The sequence below is a fragment of the Elephas maximus genome, chromosome 20 (genome assembly GCF_024166365.1).
Source record: "Elephas maximus indicus isolate mEleMax1 chromosome 20, mEleMax1 primary haplotype, whole genome shotgun sequence".
Classification (NCBI taxonomy): Eukaryota; Metazoa; Chordata; class Mammalia; order Proboscidea; family Elephantidae; genus Elephas; species Elephas maximus.
The window spans coordinates 36,686,278-36,703,774 of record NC_064838.1 but is presented as its reverse complement, the minus strand read 5'-3'; the positions used below and the strand labels follow the sequence as shown (position 1 = coordinate 36,703,774).

At 49.9% G+C, this 17,497-nt stretch overlaps 2 protein-coding genes across 11 annotated transcripts in view; one reads left to right on the top strand and one right to left on the bottom strand.

Moving 5' to 3' along the window:
* VGLL4 (vestigial like family member 4) overlaps positions 1 to 2,366 on the top strand; it is a 163,826-nt gene extending 161,460 nt beyond the window's left edge. For all 8 annotated transcript variants that reach the window (XM_049861865.1, XM_049861867.1, XM_049861866.1 and 5 more), the window contains 2 exons: positions 1,278 to 1,401; positions 1,997 to 2,366. In XM_049861865.1, the coding sequence (XP_049717822.1) occupies positions 1,278 to 1,401; positions 1,997 to 2,268 (396 nt within the window). In that variant the 3' untranslated portion in view covers positions 2,269 to 2,366. The remainder of the gene's footprint in view (positions 1 to 1,277; positions 1,402 to 1,996) is intronic.
* Positions 2,367 to 4,220: 1,854 nt separating this feature from the next.
* ATG7 (autophagy related 7) overlaps positions 4,221 to 17,497 on the bottom strand; it is a 298,659-nt gene continuing 285,382 nt past the window's right edge. The window contains exons 19-20 of one of the 3 annotated variants that reach the window (XR_007514390.1): positions 5,962 to 6,053; positions 4,221 to 5,458 (exon numbers count right to left, since the gene is read on the bottom strand). Coding sequence is in view for 1 of the 3 variants with exons in the window: in XM_049861840.1 (XP_049717797.1) it covers positions 6,021 to 6,053 (33 nt within the window). In the remaining 2 variants the exon portion in view is untranslated. Of the gene's footprint in view, positions 6,054 to 17,497 lie in introns of all 3 variants that reach the window. The other 2 variants (XM_049861840.1, XM_049861839.1) reach the window with 2 other exon arrangements.

The following is a 17,497-nucleotide window of genomic DNA, read 5'->3' as shown; positions in this document are numbered from 1 at the left end:
ATGGCAGCTAATAGCAATAGTCCTTCATCGCTAAGCCATATTGTCCCCCGGCCACCCCATCTTGGATGTGTGTAATTTCTTTTTAGCTTCAAACACAAGCCCGTTATGGTCATCCCGGTTCACGTGTGGGCCCCTAGGGCCCGCTGGTCATGGTCCTCGTGGAGCCAGATTTTTATCACAGGACAGGTGTTTGCTCTCCTTGTTCATTTCCCGTCACGGGAAGGGTTGATGTGCAGCCTTTGTGTCCTTGGAGGCTGCTGGCCTCAGTCTGCCAAGGACAGGGCCAAGGACCAGCCCTGCCTCCCCGGTGGATCTGCTCCTCACTAGTTGTCTTGGAATCCAGCCCACGTGGTCTTCCATCTTATCCTGGTGGAGACAGGAGATCCCTTTGCTGGAGCCTGAGGAGGAAGTTCAGTTTCATTCACAGATATTTTCTCACCCAGATGCTGCACTAAGTCTGGGGAGCCAGGTGCTCCCTGTGTCTGGGCACCAGGAAGTACGGACTGCCCTGCTGAACCTTGGTGGGGGCAGAGGCAGCAGGCAAGGGGAGAAGGTGGTGGTCATCATGCATGGCTTCTCAGGGGGGATATCTGCACAGGGTCTCAAAGGGTGCATGGAGCTCACCAGGCAGACAAGTGTGGGTTACGTATGGGATTTATACAGTTAGATATTTCACACGTCTCTGTCTCCATTACAATTTGCACGGTCACAACAGAAACCAACTTGGGCTGGTTTTGGCTATGCAAAAAGAGCAAGTATGTTGGAAGGGTACCAGGAAAGCTGGAAGGACAGGGGACATACTGAGTCGCTGGCCTGGAGAAGGGCAGGACCAGGGCGGCTCCAGGCTTGTGGGTCTTTCTGTATCTCACTGCCGTGCACGTACACAACATGGTTCCAAAGTCCCAGCGTTGTCCTCAACTCATGTTTGAGAGTGAGAGACTGAACACCTTGGCCTTTGTCACTTGTCCCTTTTTGATCCAGAGGACCATGGCCAGGGGTCACTTTGCAGAGAAAGGGGAGATGGGAGTGGACTGGGCATCACCCCACGAGTCCTACAGTGTGCATGCGGATCCAGGGCTCACTCTGGGCTCCAGATCGTTTAGCAACTCAACTCGTTTTGGAGTCAGTGGGCAGGCTGGACTACAGGACAGACCTCACGACAGAGTCACTCAGCCCAGCGATGGGCGTGCTGAGGCCTGAGACGTGGGATTCGGGTGCTGAGATGGCTGGTAACGGCTGCTCGTCTAACGCCAGCCCCGCTGTCCTTCTCTCCCCAGAACCGGCCTTCCGTGATCACGTGTGCCTCTGCCAGCAACCGCAACTGCAACCTCTCCCACTGCCCCATCGCGCACAGCGGCTGCGTGGCCTCCCTGGCTGCCAACTACAGGAGGCCCCCGAGCAGTAAGTGCCCTCGTGGGCAGGTGGGGCGGGGCAGGGCGGCTTCCTGTGCTTCCCTGTTGGTTGTGATGGAAAGTGGATCTTGGAGCCCTTTCCACACCACGCTGCAGATCTGATTCACTAGTCCCAGAGCTTGTTCATCATTGAGGTTGAAGAGAGTCTTCTTTTCTGTTTTTTTGAGCACGCGCATGGCCAGCATTGTGCTTGGTGGGACAGGGTCAGAAGCACATTGTCTTCCATCTCATACTCTAGTTGGAGGGAAAATTGTACCTTTTTAAAACCATTTATTTAATGCTGAATTCGCTCTTTGAGTTCTTACCTCAGCCCAATGCAGAAGGTGTGTTACCATTTTGTAGTCAGTGAAGCCACTTTGTCCGAGTGCCCCACCAAGGAGGCGAGGAGGCAGTCCTGGTCCCCAGAGCCCACTCTGCCCATCTCCCCTGTCTGGCTCCTGGCCACCAAGGCAGTACCATCTCGTTGCTGAGGTGGTGGCCCCATGGGCTTCTCTGTGGGAGGGGCTGACAGTAGGCCTGATGGCATTGGTCCTGCTCAGGGCGCCAGACCAGGCTGTGACCACTCTTTCCTGCTCTCCCTCCAGCGACCACCACCTGTGACCCCGTGGTGGAGGAGCATTTCCGCCGGAGCCTAGGCAAGAACTACAAGGAACCTGAGCCGGCCCCCAACTCCGTGTCCATCACAGGCTCCGTGGATGACCACTTTGCCAAAGCCCTTGGTGACACGTGGCTCCAGATCAAAGCAGCCAAGGATGGTGCCTCCAGCAGCCCGGAGTCAGCCTCTCGGAGGGGCCAGCCTGCCAGCCCGTCCGCCCACATGGTCAACCACAGCCACTCCCCCTCTGTGGTCTCATGAGCAGGACGTGCCCTTGAACACGATGACGGTCTGCATGGTTTGCCTGAGCTTTGAACAGTCCGTGCTTCAAACAACGGAAAATGTCATGGGGGGCGGGGGGAGGGGTGGGCAGGGAAGGGATGGTTTATTCGCAAAAACCATGTCGTTGGGGTTTTTGTTCTGCTCTGTTTTTGTACTTGCTTGGTCTTTGTACAAGGGTGCCCTCACACACGACAGCAGGAACGGCATGCGGAACATCTGTCTGGCGTAGCGTCCTTACTTCCTGCCTCAGTTACCAAAGAAACCTCTGATGCAGGTCTTCCAGCCCTGGCAGGGACCGACTCCACGAGCGCGCTTTCTCAGTCACAGCCACGTCGACTGCTGGTGACCCGATGCTCTGTGCTTGTTACCTTGCTTCTCGAGACTGGGGTGCTGTGTGGTGTAGCTTCCATCGCGTTTTCTGTCTGGTGCGCGTGCGTGTGTGTATACTTGAAGAGAACCGTCGTGTCTGATTTGCACTATCGGAGGTTAAAGTTGCCTGCCTGACAACTTTAAGTGAGATGCTAGTACTCGGAGGGCAAACTGCTGAAAACAAAGGGTTTGAGGATGACATTTCTGACCATTTGTGTTTTTTTTTTTTTTTTTTTAATTTAGATAAAACAGCTTCGGAAGGGGAAGTCTCATACAGGTTATAGGTCTTTCTCTCTAGATTTCAGGTGCTTGCAACAGGACTGCAGACTCTACCAATCACGGGCATTTTTCCCTTTCCTAAACACTGCAGTTTGTTAGGCCAGCGCTGAGGGGGGAGGATTCCATAGTGCTTTAAACATTGATTGCATGTTTTAATGGAGAAAAATAGCTGGTTTCTATTAATGTATAGACAGTAAACAAAAAAAAAAAACTTAATCCTTAATAGCTTCTTTCCAGAACTAGTTTATTTTTGTCAGTTACAGTCCTAGATATACTTACTGCTGGTACAGTTGTACTCTAAGATTTGTATTTGATATTCACTTTACTCACAAGTCGTGCTGGGGACAGCCGGCTGCTGGCGGGGCCCTGATGGGGAGTGGTTGGTCAGCCAACGTGGAGGATGCTGGGGTTTTGGCTGCGGGCTGACGTCGTTTATTTTTGCGTCCCTGTCTGCTTGTTACAAAGCTCCCCGGGGGTTTGGGGTTTGTGTCTTCCAGCTCTCCCCGATGCAGAAACTGCTCCCCCTTCACTCTCTTGGCTGACCAGCAGATTGCTGACAATCTGTGATACGGTATTTTGTACGCTTCCTTGTAAGCTGGGGCCAAGGCAGTATACATTCCTCTGACTTATACAGTTATTCCTGCATTTATTATCGTTTGCTATGTTCATAGCTACTAACTAGAAGTTAGGTGAAGAAGAAAACACGACAGACACAGCTGTGGATGTCCCAGCTTCTCGTCTTTCTGTTCAGTGAACACTTGTTCCCCTGCCTCTCCAGGACTCGACATTCCTGCCTCGCCCACTAGGGGGCTTAGGTACATCACCTGACCCGGGCCACGCGGCGCCACCGCCTGTCACGCTTGACGGACATAGCAGCCCTCGAGGCTGGTTTTCGGCCTGAGGGAAAAACTTTTCATTTTGAAAATTGGCCCTGGGTGGAAGGACTGGAGGACCGGCCCTCGGTGCAGTTGGAGGGGCGGCTGCGGGTCTTTTTACAAAACAACATAAAGCCCCTCTCCTCTCGCCTGCACACATTTCACTCCCGTTTTACTGGGCTTCCAAGCTTTGGCATCCGGGCCCCTAGTTTCTGTAGGAGAAATTGTTAAGAACACTTTTTTTTTTTATTTAGGTAACTTTAAGACCATCATTACGCTGTGCGTAAAGAATGTACAGAGAAATTTGTAGGTATTTTTTGAAGAACAATTAATTTGTTAATGATATGTAGCTATTTAATTTTTCCCTTTCCTATTGTAATCATTCTTTTTTTTTTTTTTTTTGGTTCGTTTGGAAAAAAAAAGTTGATCTTTTTTTGTCGTAGATTTGTCTGTAAAGTGCAGGCACACAGTTATTCTATGAGAACACTGCATCTGCATCAATAGCCACTAGTTTGTTACTGCTACAGGCTACTGAGCGTCGTCACAGGAGAACACCACCGCTGCCGACGGGCTCTGCGGAGCGGCCGGGCACCTCTGTCCGCACACAGATGGTCACTCTGCAGGGAGGACTGGGCCCAGGGCGCTGACCTATCTGGGATAGGCAGGGCCCTGGAGGGAAGCAGAAAACCGGACCTTTCAGGGGAAGGAACCCATTCCCCGCCTGAGAGCCAGCGCGGTGCTGCGCTGAGGCCACCATCTGCAGTGTTTCTGGCCCTTCTCTCCGCGTTTGTAAATCTGTAATATACATTCTCTGTGGCCTGTTTTTCCTGGAAGAAGAAAAAAAAAGGTTTGGCAGGCCATCTTTTTTTTTGTACTTAAAAGTAGCCTTAAGAACAATAATAAAGTGCTCTTAAACCACAGCCTTGTGCATGTCTTTCAGCCCCGAGGCAGGGTCTGCAGGGAGCCCCAGGGGCCATCGCCTTGGGGAAGGGGACTCAGTGGCTTAGCACCCTAGGTGGCTCCCCTACCAAAGCTCCCATTGCTGGAAAACTGTCATTTTGACTTTGACTTTCTATTTTAAGAGAAGCATCATTTTAAATCTAACTGGCAGAAATGCTACTATTTTAAAAGAGTCAGCCCCAGACTCAATGTTGACTTTTGTTCCAGGCCTGAAACAAAAAGATGAAGCTGTAAGGATAAGACAGACGTGTGGAAAGGGGACCCGCTTCCTGTGCTGCCCCGGGGCTGGCAACGCCTTATCTTCGTGCCTCTATACCCTCTCACCCCTAATGGACACCCGGCTACAGACCAAGGCAGACATACGGTGCAGACCCCGACCCTAGAGCCAGGCCCCAGAGCCACCTCTTTGGAGGACCCTCAGCGAGGGAGGAGGGTAGCCCATCCTCCACAGTGGGAGGGAGAGCTCTGGTGTGGAGTTGGGGGCCTGCCGTGGGACTTTAGTGCCCACAGGGACAGGGAGGGAACCTCACCCAGAGAACTGCTCCTGGGCTCCTCCACCAGCTCAAGGTCGCAGCAGAAACTGGCCTCCCTCTCCTGACAGGGAGGTCTGGGTGGTCCACAGCTGAGGGCAGTGGGACTGGGAGGAGCTGGCTGGGCAAACGCTGTCCCTGATGGAGATGTGGGCTCTGTGGGGAGAGTGTGTGCCCTTTTGTGTGAAGCTCGGCTCTCTGCCTCTCCCCCAGGGCCAGGCTGATGAGGAGGGCTCACAGGAACCTTCCCCTCACCGCCCCAGAGGTGAGAGGTGAGACGCAGTGTGGGCAGAGCCCCCCAGTGGGCCTGCATCCAGGTACATAGCACTGCCTTCTCCAGTGCCCCAGGAAGGAGGTGCTGTTTCCTGGCTCTTTTGGTCTGTGTTGGGTCAGCTCCTCCCCGCCCCACCCCACGGGGCCATGGAGGGAAGACCCCCAGGATCTTGATACCAAACATTTTTCACAACCAAGAAAAAGAGACGTGCTCACAGAGGGAGCCAATTCCCAGAGCGATGGCAATGCCAACACGGCGGTTATTATTTAGCTCAGAAGTGGTGGGATGGTGAGTCATAAGAAACAAGGACACGGAAGCTCCTGGACAGCCAAGGACAGCCCTGTCCTCGGGGCGGAGAAGAGGGGACAGGCAGCGGGCGCCAGACCTGGAATCACCAGGCCCTGGGCCTGGGTCTCCTGCTCCGATGCGCAGCAGCTTAGCCGTTCAGACGGTCTCGTCATCACTCATGTCCCAGATCTGCACGGAGAAGGGGAGGTGGTCAGAGAGTGGTTCAGCTGCCCCGGGCACCGCTGACGCTGTGACGAAAACTCTGCAGTCAGGAGAAGGAGCAGCGATTCCCATTTGAGGAATACCCGCTATATGCCTTCCACACTGGTTTCACCCGTCTCTCACACTTCCTGGTGGCTAGAGGATGGACACCCCTCCCCCCCCCATTCTTATAAAATGAAACCAGACCTTAGAGAGGTTCAGTCATGTGCCCATGACTTCCCAGTAAGTGAGCCCATCGGTGGTGGAGCTGGAGGCCCAGCTACCACCGCCTCCAGTCCACCATCCACCTCAGAGAGGCTGGCCCTGCCTTATCAGCCCCTGCTGACTGTTGTTCTAGGTCTTAGTGATGGCAGGGACTGACAGGTCCACCTGGGTGGGTCCTTGCTGAGTGGTGGCCCCAGCCTACTGCCCCCTACACTCTCTGCCACAGGATGCTCCTAACTTCCCAGCAGCTGTCCTCCGTCCACTCATGTTGCCATCCTGACTAAAGACGCCACTCCTGGATGCACGCTAAAGAGTGGCCTTTCCCCAAGAGTAAGCCTCTCCCTACCCACACAGAGGTGCCTAGAGTAGCCTGTTTCTGCCTCTGTTCCTCCTTTGTGTCCTTGGGGAGCCCCTGACTCTGGGAATATGAGTTTGGGGGGACCGGGCTGCCCCTGCTCGCTATGGATATGGAAGGAGAGAATGTGGGACAGCTCCCCAGCTCTCCCCATCCTCCCCCGAGTCCTCCACAGCCTCAGGCTCTTGCCTGTCACCATCAGCATGAAATCTGCCAGGGAGCGGTCCTGAGGCCAGCATGCCGGTCCCTGGAGAGGTGGCCCCTAAACATATGCCTTCAGATTTTCAAAATTCCTAGAATTGGTTGCAAAAGGCCACCTAGACGCTAGCAGTACTGAGAGAAGGAACAGTGTGTTTACATGAGGCTGGCGGGGAGGTGTGGTGGCCCAGCCAAGGTAAATATCAACACCAGCTTGGCTTTCAAAGTCAAGGACATGGAAAATAAATACGGATAGAAGGAAATTTCCTCTCTCCTGGGGACCCAGCTCCCTGGGCCTAGGGGGAGGGGTGGTAGTGCCCCTCCTCACACCACTCCATTTCCACACAGACCTACATCCGAGGGCATTAGGACAGGATGACAAGCATCCAGACACACCGGCCCCCTCCCCCCCCCACCAGCAGCGAAGGGTGTGTGATAGCTTGGTCTGGATCCAGGACCCCAGCCTGACCAGCAGGCCCTGCCCCCCGCCCCCTCCCCCGCTCTAGGCCCAGCCCCCTACCTAGCTCCAGGAGGGGGAGTTGGCTGAATTTCCAACAAAAACTGCATTAGGTCTGATGGATAGGTCCCTGCTTGGCACAAATACTTGCAATCCATTTGCAATTGGCTACTAAGCCAAAGGTTAGCGGTATGAACCCACCCAATGGTGTCGCAGAAGACAGGCCTGACAGTCTGCTTCTGTAAAGGTTACAGCCGAGAAAACCTTATGGAGCACTTCTACTCTGTAACAAATAGGGTCGCCATGAGTCGGAGTTGACTGGACGACAGTGGGCTTGGTTTTTTGTTTGGGGCAGATGGTCTTCCAGTTCTGACAGTCTGTCATGGAACTGACCAGCTAGTGGGTTTGTGGTGGAATTCCCCCCCTTTTCCCCCAGCTCTCATTCAATTACCCATACATTTATGGAGCCCCTCCCCTGTGCCCTGCACCCTGCAGACCCAGCACAAGGACCCCCACTCACCCCACACCACAAACTGCGAGGCAGGGACAAAAACACTCCTAAAGGTAAGGCGAGCTGACCAAGACCACACGGCTAGTACAGCTCAGAGCAAGAGTGCTGTGGTGGGAAAGGCCTATGAGCAGAAGGAGGTGCCATGGTTGGGGGACTGAAGAACAGGCCTGCCAGGCCAGGATGGAGGAGAATGGGGCTGAGCCTGTAGGCTGGGGCCTCTAGGACCTCCAGGGGCCCCCAGTCAGGCAGGGCAGGCCTGTGAAAACAGGGCTGTCCACAGACGGGCCTTTGGGATGCTGGGCCCATTGTGGGCTTTATGGGAAATAGGAACCCCCAGAAGCCTCGACCCATTTTATCCACTTGTAAAAGAGCTGGGGGAAGCAGTGTCTCAGCCCTGAGCACCCCTTGTTCCTTGGGAGCTTCAGTCAGTCACTTCAGCTGCTGAAAAGTGAGGATGCTGACCATGCTGGCACCATCTGGGCTGTGCAGGGGTCAAGCAGGACAGCCCATAATAACTGGAAGGGCTTATTATGATGCTACAGAAGGGGGGTGCGGGGGGAATGGAGTTTACATAACAGCTCAGTGATTTTCCAGAATGGGTCCCCTGGGTCAGAGACGGCTTTATCCACTGGGGCAGCCTGTCCTGTTCCTGCCCGCTGGGCCCAGAAGGCAGCTGCAGTCTTCATCTTAAACCTGAAGAAGCTAAGCCTGGCCTCCGACTGGAATATGGACAAGGGCAGGATGGGCTCTGTTGGGATGACACTTGGCAGAGAGAGGTGTGCAGCAAATGTCCTCTCAGTGAAGGAAGAGTATATTGGCAAAGATTTTTAAAAATGTTAATACTCGGTGCTGGCAAGGGTATGGTGAAATGCTGCCAGGAGGGGTATAAATTGGTACCATATTTTTTAAAAGAAGCTATTTGCCTATATGTAATGTAAATCTTTAAGAACACTCATACTCAAAGGAAGAGATAAAATAACCTCCTTTTGCAGATGATATGAAAGTACACCTAGAAAACCCAAGAAAATAAAACAAATGCAAACGGTAAGCATATTCAGTAAGATGGCAAGACATAAAATTAAAAACAACAAAAAATGACAGCATTCCTATATACAAACAACATCCAGTTAGAAAACATAATGAAAGAGAAGAACACATTTACAAGAGTGGCAGAACAGAGAAATTACCAGGGAGTAAATCTAACATGAAATGTACAAAATCTATATTTAAAAAAAAAAGTTATAATAGGCTGCAAGAGTGTTGACTTAGGAAACAAATAAAAGTCAACAGCAATGAATTGGGAAACACGCCTGGCCTTTGTATAGGACGATTCCACATCACACGATGTCAACTTTTCCCAAGTTAACATATAAATTTAACACAGTCTTAATTTTAAAAAATCAACAAGTATCTTTTTTGCAGCCAGACAAGCTGGTTCTAAAGTTTACACAGAAAAAATAAATAAGCAAGAAGACCTAAGAAAACCTTTGAAAAAGAGCAATGAGGGGAGTTGCCTACTATGTATGTTCAGACATATCCTAAAGTCTCCATAATTAAAAGAGGGTTGCAGTTGCATAAGAATAAACAGATGGCCCTAATGGAACAAAACCACTCAAAGCTACCCTACAGGACAGAGTAGAACTGCTCTCATAGAGCTTCCAAGGAGTGCCTGGTGGATTCGAACTGTGGATCTTTTTTCAGTTAGCAGCTGTAGTAGCTCTTAACCACTGCGCCACCAGGGTTTCCCATGGAACAAAAGGAGCCCAGAAATAGAAAGTCTAAGTATATACGGAAATTTAGTATTTTAGTGATAAAGGTCTGGGGAATCTGATCTCAAATCATTAGCAAAAGACAGACTTTATAATAAATGATATGGGAATAGAGGTGAGACTGCTTTTAGGATACCTTTTAATTCCAGAATCAAGTAAATGTTTTACATATTTAAATAATTAAATAAATTAAAAAAAAAATCACAAAAAGCACAAGCAGCCAAAGGAAAAAATAGGTAAATTTAGACTTCATCAAAATAAAAAACTTATGTGCTTTAAAGCCCTGGTGGCAAAGCGGTTAAGAGTTTGGCTGCTGTCACAAGGTCGGCAGCTCAAATCCACCAGGAAGTCCTTGGGAACCTTAGGGTCAGTTCTACTCTGTTCTACAGAGTCCTATCAGACGGAATCTACTCAGTGGCAACAGGTGTTCTTGGTTTTTTATGAAGAAAGTGAAAAGATAACCCACAGAATGGGAGAAAATATTCGCAAATAATATATCTGATAAGGTACTTGTATCCAGAATATATAAAGAACACAACTCAATAATAAAAAGAAAACTAAACTGATTTAAAAATGGGCAAAGATCTGATTAGACATTTCTCCAAAGGAACCAATAAGCAAATGAAAAGATGCTCAATGTCATTCATCATCCATCCCCGTTGCCATCCAGTGGATCCCAGCTCATCAGGGAAAGGCAAATCAAAACCACGATGGGATACCACTCTTACCTGGTAGGATGGCTAGAGCCCAAAAGTCCGATAATAAGCCTTTGTGAGAATGTGGAGAAATCAGAACCTCCGTATACCGCTGGTGGGAATGTGAAATGGTACAACCACTTAGGAAAACAGTCTGGCTGCTCCTAAAACTGTTAAGCAGAGTTACCATATAACCCAGGAATTCTGCTCTTAGGGTGTAAGGAAAACATACGTTCACACAAAAACTTGTACACAATTGTTCACAGTAGCATTATTCATAATAGCCAAAAAGTGGAAACAACCCAAATGTCCATCGACAGACGAATGGATGGACAAAATGTGGTATACCCATATGATGAAATATTATTCAGCCATAAAGAGAAATGAAGTCCTGGTACATGCTACAACATGGATGAACCTTGAAAAAATAAGGCTGAGTCAAAGAAGCCAGACATAAAACGTCACCTATTGTACGAAAACATTTACATGAAATGTTCGGAATAGGCAAATCCACAGAGACAGAAAGTAGATTAGTGGTTGCTTAAGGCTGCGGAGATGGGAGGGCTGGGGGTGACAGCTAAAGGGTACAGGGTTCCTTTTTGAGGTGATGAAAATGTTCTAAGATTGATTGTGATGACAGTCGTATAATTCTGTGACTATACAGTCATGTGCCATATAATATCCATTTGGGCAACATCCGACCACATATATGTCTGTGGTCCCATAAGGTTATAATAGAGCTCAGAAATCCCAATTGGAGAACGGGACTAACCAATGTAACTTGACGTAGGGAATGCGACAACTTGCTGCATTCAACACATGCATCTCTTGTCTCTTGTATACAAAGCCATCGCACTGCCAGGAGTATAACGGTACAGTACTTATACCATGTGTAACATCTATGTCTTGATAGTCATAATAAATGCCTATGTTTCTGGCTTAGGTATGTACTGTACTTTCTATCGTTATTTTACATGAACTTTCCCTACTCACAAATAAAAAGTTTACCGTATAAGTGTATGCTTCAACTCTCGTTAGGCAGCAACATCCAATCTCATGTATTGTGCATTTTTAGGGGGTTGCAGTGTTATCTCTCTGTTTTTCTTTCAGAAACATTATTGTGAAATGCATCATGACTCCCAAATGCAGCAAAACCCGTGCTAGTGACAGAAGCAGCAAGAGGCAAAGGGGAAGTATCAGTTTGGAAGAGAAACCATATAGCTTTGCTTATAATACGGTGTTCACACAAGGTCCAAATCGCATTACGTCTTATTTTACAGAACGTACCGTGGATGTTAAGCAACACATGACTGTATTAAAAATCACTGAATTGTATACTTTAAATAGGTGAATTTTATGGTATATGAATTGATGTCTCAATAAAGCTGTTGCCAAAAAGAAACTGAAAGCCAAATCCTGCAATTAAACGTAGACGAAAGCAAATTAATCTCATTGTGCATTACAGTGATAACATACTAAAAAAAACCCCAAACCCATTGCTGTTGAGTTGATTCCAACTCATAGCGACCCTCTAGGAACAGAGTAGAACTGCCCTATAGGGTTTTATGGAAGCAGAGTGCCGCATCTTTCTCCCGAGGAGCGGCTGGTGGGTTCGAACTTCCGACCTTTAGGTTAGCAGCCAAACGCTTAATCATTATGCCACTGAATTGTAAACCCCAAATTGTACATGTAAAAATTGTGAAATTAGCAAATATTTTGTTATGTATATTTTTACCACACACAAAAAATATTCCAGAGGCATCCAACCAGAGAGAAGCATCCCCCCAGGAAAACCAGACCGGTTGGGGCTGCTCAGGGTGAGAAGCTGTGAGGCAGGCATCCTCCCAGGAACCTTAGCACAGCCTGGGGGACCATGGTCCTGTGCTTGGTCGATGACATCCTAGATCGGGTTTATGGACAGGAAGGGGGGAGGAGGCAGCCTGGCAGGAGAAAGGGAGAATAGAGAGGCAGGAGGAACAGGAGGCTCAGGCTGCAGGTCAGGGAGGCTGAGCAGACCCTACTTCACACCCAACAGGGCCTCAGCCTGGATCTTGGCGGGGTGGGAGGGCTGTTTCCAGGGCCACCTCTTAGGCCATTGGTGGCCACCCAGAAAACAGGAACCCCATGGGCATCCATGGCTCCTGGCCATTCTTCTTGGGTCTCCACAACACCATTCCACCTACACAGCACCAGACTAGTTTCCTCCACAAACAATCCCGTTGGGTCTGCCCCAGTTTTATATCCTTCAAAGTTTCCACTGGCACGTAGGGAGAGGGGGACACAAACTCCTCCCTGAACCACTAGGCCAGATGCCCTGGCCTGGTGACCTCTTCAAGCTTACCTTCCACCACGCTCCCTTCTCACCACTTGATTTCAGCAACCCTGGCCTCCTCCCACCCCCCAGCTTGGGAGCTCCTCTCTCCCTTAGGGCTCCTCTCTCCCTTAGGGCTCTTGTGCGCTCTCCTGTGGTGAAGAAGACTCTCCCCTCCTGCCTCTCCAAATAACTTTCCAGGGCTGGCTCCTTGTTTGAAGCCACAGGGAGGTGGCACTGGGGAAGGCCCTGGTCCTGACTACCTATTTTCCAGGTTCCTGTCTGGGGCTCCTGTCACACTGTGGGGACCTGAGCCAGCTTGGAAATAAACCCAAAAAACCAGCTGCCGTAGACTCGACTCTGACTCATGGCGACCCCATATGCGTCAGGGGCAGAACTATGCTGCAGAGGGTTTTCAGTGGCTGAGTTTCTGGAAGTAGACCATCAGGCCTTTCTCCTGAGACAACTCTGGGTGAACTAAAACCTCCCACCTTTCAGTTCGCAGCCGAGACTGTTAACTGTACCACCCAGAGGCGCCAGCTCAGAAATAACCCTGTTCTATAGAGACAAATGTAGACTAGAGGTACCAGAGGCTGGGGGAGAGGGTAGAATGGGGAGTTACTGCGTAAGGGGGGCTGAGTTTCTGTTTGGGGGCAAGACTGGGTTTTAGAGACAGTGGCAATGGCTGCATAATGGTGAATGTAATTAATGTCACTGAATTGTGCCCTTAAAAATGGTTAAAATGGCAAATGATTTGTTATATATATTTTAAGAATGCCATGAGCCACTGAGTTATACCCTTAAAAATAGTTAAAATGGCAAATTTTATTATATAGATGTATACACGTTTTTTAACCACAATAAAAACCAAACTCGTTGCTGTTGAGTCGATTCCACCTCATAGTGACTCTATAGGACAGAGCAGAACTGCCCATAGGGTTTTGAAGGCTGTAAATCTTTACAGAAGCACATAGCCACATCTTTCTCCTGTGGAGAAGCTGGTGGGTTCGAACTGCCAACTTTTTGTTTAGCAGCCAAGTGCTTAACCACCGTAGCACCTTTTTAATCACAATAAAAAAAGTTAAAGAAAAAAGAAACCTGCCCACTCTCTCAGAACTGGGGCTGGAGGAGCCACCTCCTTGCCCCTCTGTGCCGACCCCTGAAGTGCCCACGGGGCGAGGCAGGCAGTAGACTGGTAAGAAAGGACAGGGCGCAGGGACCCTGTAAGCCCTGGAGCTGCAGTCAGTCCAGGAAGGAGCAGGCTGGCCGCTCGCCCCTGTGCTCATGTCTGCGCTACGGGACCCAAGGATTCAAGATCCTTCGAAGTCCCTCTGCCCTAAGGGTGGCCGATGTGAACTGTCTAGGCCTGCTGTGCCAGGTGACTGGCCTTAAGGAACAAACAAGAGCACAGAGAGACAGCAGACAGTAGGCCACAAGTTGGCCCCGGGTCTGCTCCCTCATGTGCTGCAGGGAGACACTCAGGTACTCGTCTGTCTGTCACCAGCAGCCCCTCTCAACCAGGTACCACACCTACACCCTCCTTCAGTAGAGACTGAATGAGCCCCCTCCACCACGCTCAAGGTCCGCACTTACCCTTTTTTACACAACCACACTTGTTACCTCACTTTTGAAAGATGCCTGCCTGTGCACCCCTGTACCCTAGGCACTGCCTTCTACCTCTGTCTAGTCTGGCCTGATGCAGAGCACCAGGTTTGGGAGAAGAATTAAGACCCAGCCCCAAACCTAGCCATGGTCCAGACACCAGGCCTCTGAAGGCTGGGGGGAGAGGAGGCAGCTAGAACTTTTGGGACAACTTCTGCTCTAGAATCTTCTGGTGAAGTTTCCAGTAAGCATTCCAATCTCCAGGTGCAATTCAGGACCATGTGCACTGCCTACCATACCCACTGCCCCAAAAGTTCTAGGAACCAGGCTACAGTTTTACTAGAAAGAAATACTCCTGGCCTAGGCAGCTAGTAAGAGGCAAAGAATGACTCAAAGAACACCGGGCAGCCAAAGGTGAGGAGAGAGGAAGGAGAAGGGAAATGCTTTATGTTGGCGGCAGCAGCAGCAGCAGCAGCAGGGCGGGCTGCCCTCCGCTGTGGTGGGGTCAGAAGGATGTCTCCTCCGACTGTGGCCACACAGCTGATGATTGGGGAGGAGACGCTGGTCGGGGTCTGTGCTCACAGGAGGAGTGCATGTGCCACCTTTGGGGGATCCCGGCCCCAATCTTCTCAGCACCCCCACTGGCAATGTGGGGGAGGTGCGGGGCGGGGGCCATGCCTCACATCTCTGAACCTAAACCCAGAGAAGGAGAAAGACAGGCCAACATCCCAGGCTGCACGAAGTAAACTGTGAGACCGTGTCAGTGGTGCCAAAGTTCCCGGCTCCTGCACCAAAAGCAAGGCTGCCCGAGACACAGACGTGTGGGCAGGATGCCCTGGAGGAGGCATCATCCTAAAGGTGGCACAGAAGGGAAGCAGAGAGAGAAGAATGCAGGGCTGCTACTAAGCTGGGAGAAAGAGGGGGAAATGGAGGACAGGCTGGAGGCTGCACCCCTCCATCTGTGACACCTTGGAGGCAGGGAGGTTCTGGGACAGGCCACCTGAGAACAGCTGCTTGTTTCCTGCCACCCTACCAAGTGCTGAGTGAGCCTCCAAGGCCAGGGGACAGAGGCACAGGGAGACAGGGGGAGAAGGTGCATCCCACGGTGGGGCAGAGGCCATCCTCTAGGCTAGAAAAGAGAAACTGCTAGGCTGGTCCTGACCCCCACCCCACAAAGCCACTCCAACCTGCCTGACCTCTGCTCCCTCCTGTCACCCTCCAGGGCGCTGGAGTCCCTGCCCTTCCCAGACTGTGTGGATGGGGCTGGGTGGGGGAGAGTGTGGCCCACACATAGGACAGAGTACTATGCTGGCATTAAACACGTTTTCAAACAAGTTTTAATGATATGAGACAATGATATGTGTTCTATGAAGAAAATAAAGCTGTATGTTCAGTCTGACCCCTGTTACATAGACAAACACGGTAAAAAGTTTTTAAAAAGGCTGGAAGTAGAAAGCACAACAGAACCACAAGCTCTGAGTGGTGGGGTTTTGGGCATGAATTTTATTCTCTTGAGTTACAGCGCTCCCATCTCACTTTTATGCAGCAGCCACAGGTAAAGAACGGACATCTCTGGGGACGCTGAGATGAGGACTGCACAGCGTAGCCCAGGCCACAGTATGCAATACCTGGAGTTTCTTCTGTTTTCCCCTCCCATGAAATTCTGAGAAGCAAAATAAAAACCCTCCTGCCAGGGGGGCAGATTCTACACTCCCCTCCCCGCTTTTAATTGTGGTAAAAATATATACGACCAAACATTGGCCAATTCAACAATTTTTACGTGTACAATTCAGCAACGTTGATTACGTTCATCATGATGTACAACCATCACCAGGACCCATCTGTAGACTGTTCTACCACCTTAACAGAAGCTCAGCACCCCCAAGCAATGCCTCCCCTCTCCCCCTCCCTGCCACGCCTGGAAACCCCCAATAAACTCTGGCCTCTCTGTGTCTGTCTACTTCATATAAGTGGGATCCTACAATATTTGTCCTACAATATTTGTTCTTTTGTGTTTGACTTGTGTCTTAGTCATCTAGTGCTGCTATAACAGAAATACAACAAGTTGATGGCTTTAACAAAGAGAAATTTATTTCCTCAGAGTAAAGTAGGCTAAAAGTCCAAAGTCAGAGCGTCAGCTCCAGTGGAAGGCTTTCTCTCTCTGTAGTCCTTCTTCCCCTGGACTAGGAGCTTCTCCACGCAGGGACCCCAGGTCCGAAGGATGTGCTCTGCTCCCAGCACTGCTTTCTTGGTGGAATGACGTCCCCATCTCTCTGCTCGCTTTTCTTTTACATCTCAAGAGATTGCCTCAAGACACAATCCAATCTTGTAGATTGAGTCCTGCCTCACTAACACAACTGCCACCCATCCTCCCTCATTAACATCGTAGAGGCAGGATTTACAGCATATAGGAAAATCACATAAGACCCGGAATCATGGCCCAGCCAAAATGATACACACTTTTTTTGGGGGACATAATTCAATCCATGACAACTTGTTTCACTCAGCTGATGTTTTCAAAGTTCATCAGTGTTGTGACATGTGGCAGGACTGCATTTCTCTTTATGGCTGAGTACTATCCCACTGTATGGGTATACTGCATGTTGCTCACCCATTCATCTGCTGATGGAGAAGCTGCCATTTTAGCCATGATTTCTTAGTAGAGTTTCTCGTGGAAGGCCCTGGAATTCCCAGCCCATAGCCGACAGGCTGCTGAATGTCTCCGCTCCCCCATCTTATTAGTTTGGAAAATGGGCCTGAGGGCCCAGTGACTTTTAGCACCCTTCCTCCTGAGAATGTTGTTAAATAAGCCCAAATATCCACGAGCTCTAACGCGAGAGCATTTATTGCCTAAATACAAGGGCACGACTGAATTCTCAGATGGAGGTTGAGACAAGCCCAAACTTTGGTGAGTAGCAGGCTGGTTTTGGGTTCTCAACTCCTAATTACCAAGTGACATTAAAAGGAGTGAGGTTTCAAAATAGCAGCAGTAGTGAGTGACTAACAGGATGTACTATTCAGCGCTTCCACTTCTCTCCTTCGCATGGGAGGAGCGGGAATTTATTTCGGGACCCACTGCAGGAAGGGGACGTGTGGGAGAAGGCGGCCAGGCCCCAGGCTTGTTTGCTTTCTTCCAAGCTTCAAAACACATTTTTTAAATTAGGTGGTAAAGAATACAGGGTAATTTTTGTGGCACCAACATACTTTCTTTCAAGATATGATTTATATGTTTGGCCCACATTTTAAATGAAATGGTTATTGAGATAAATGGCCATGCTGGAGGTTGCAAAATGGTTTCCATCATGCAGC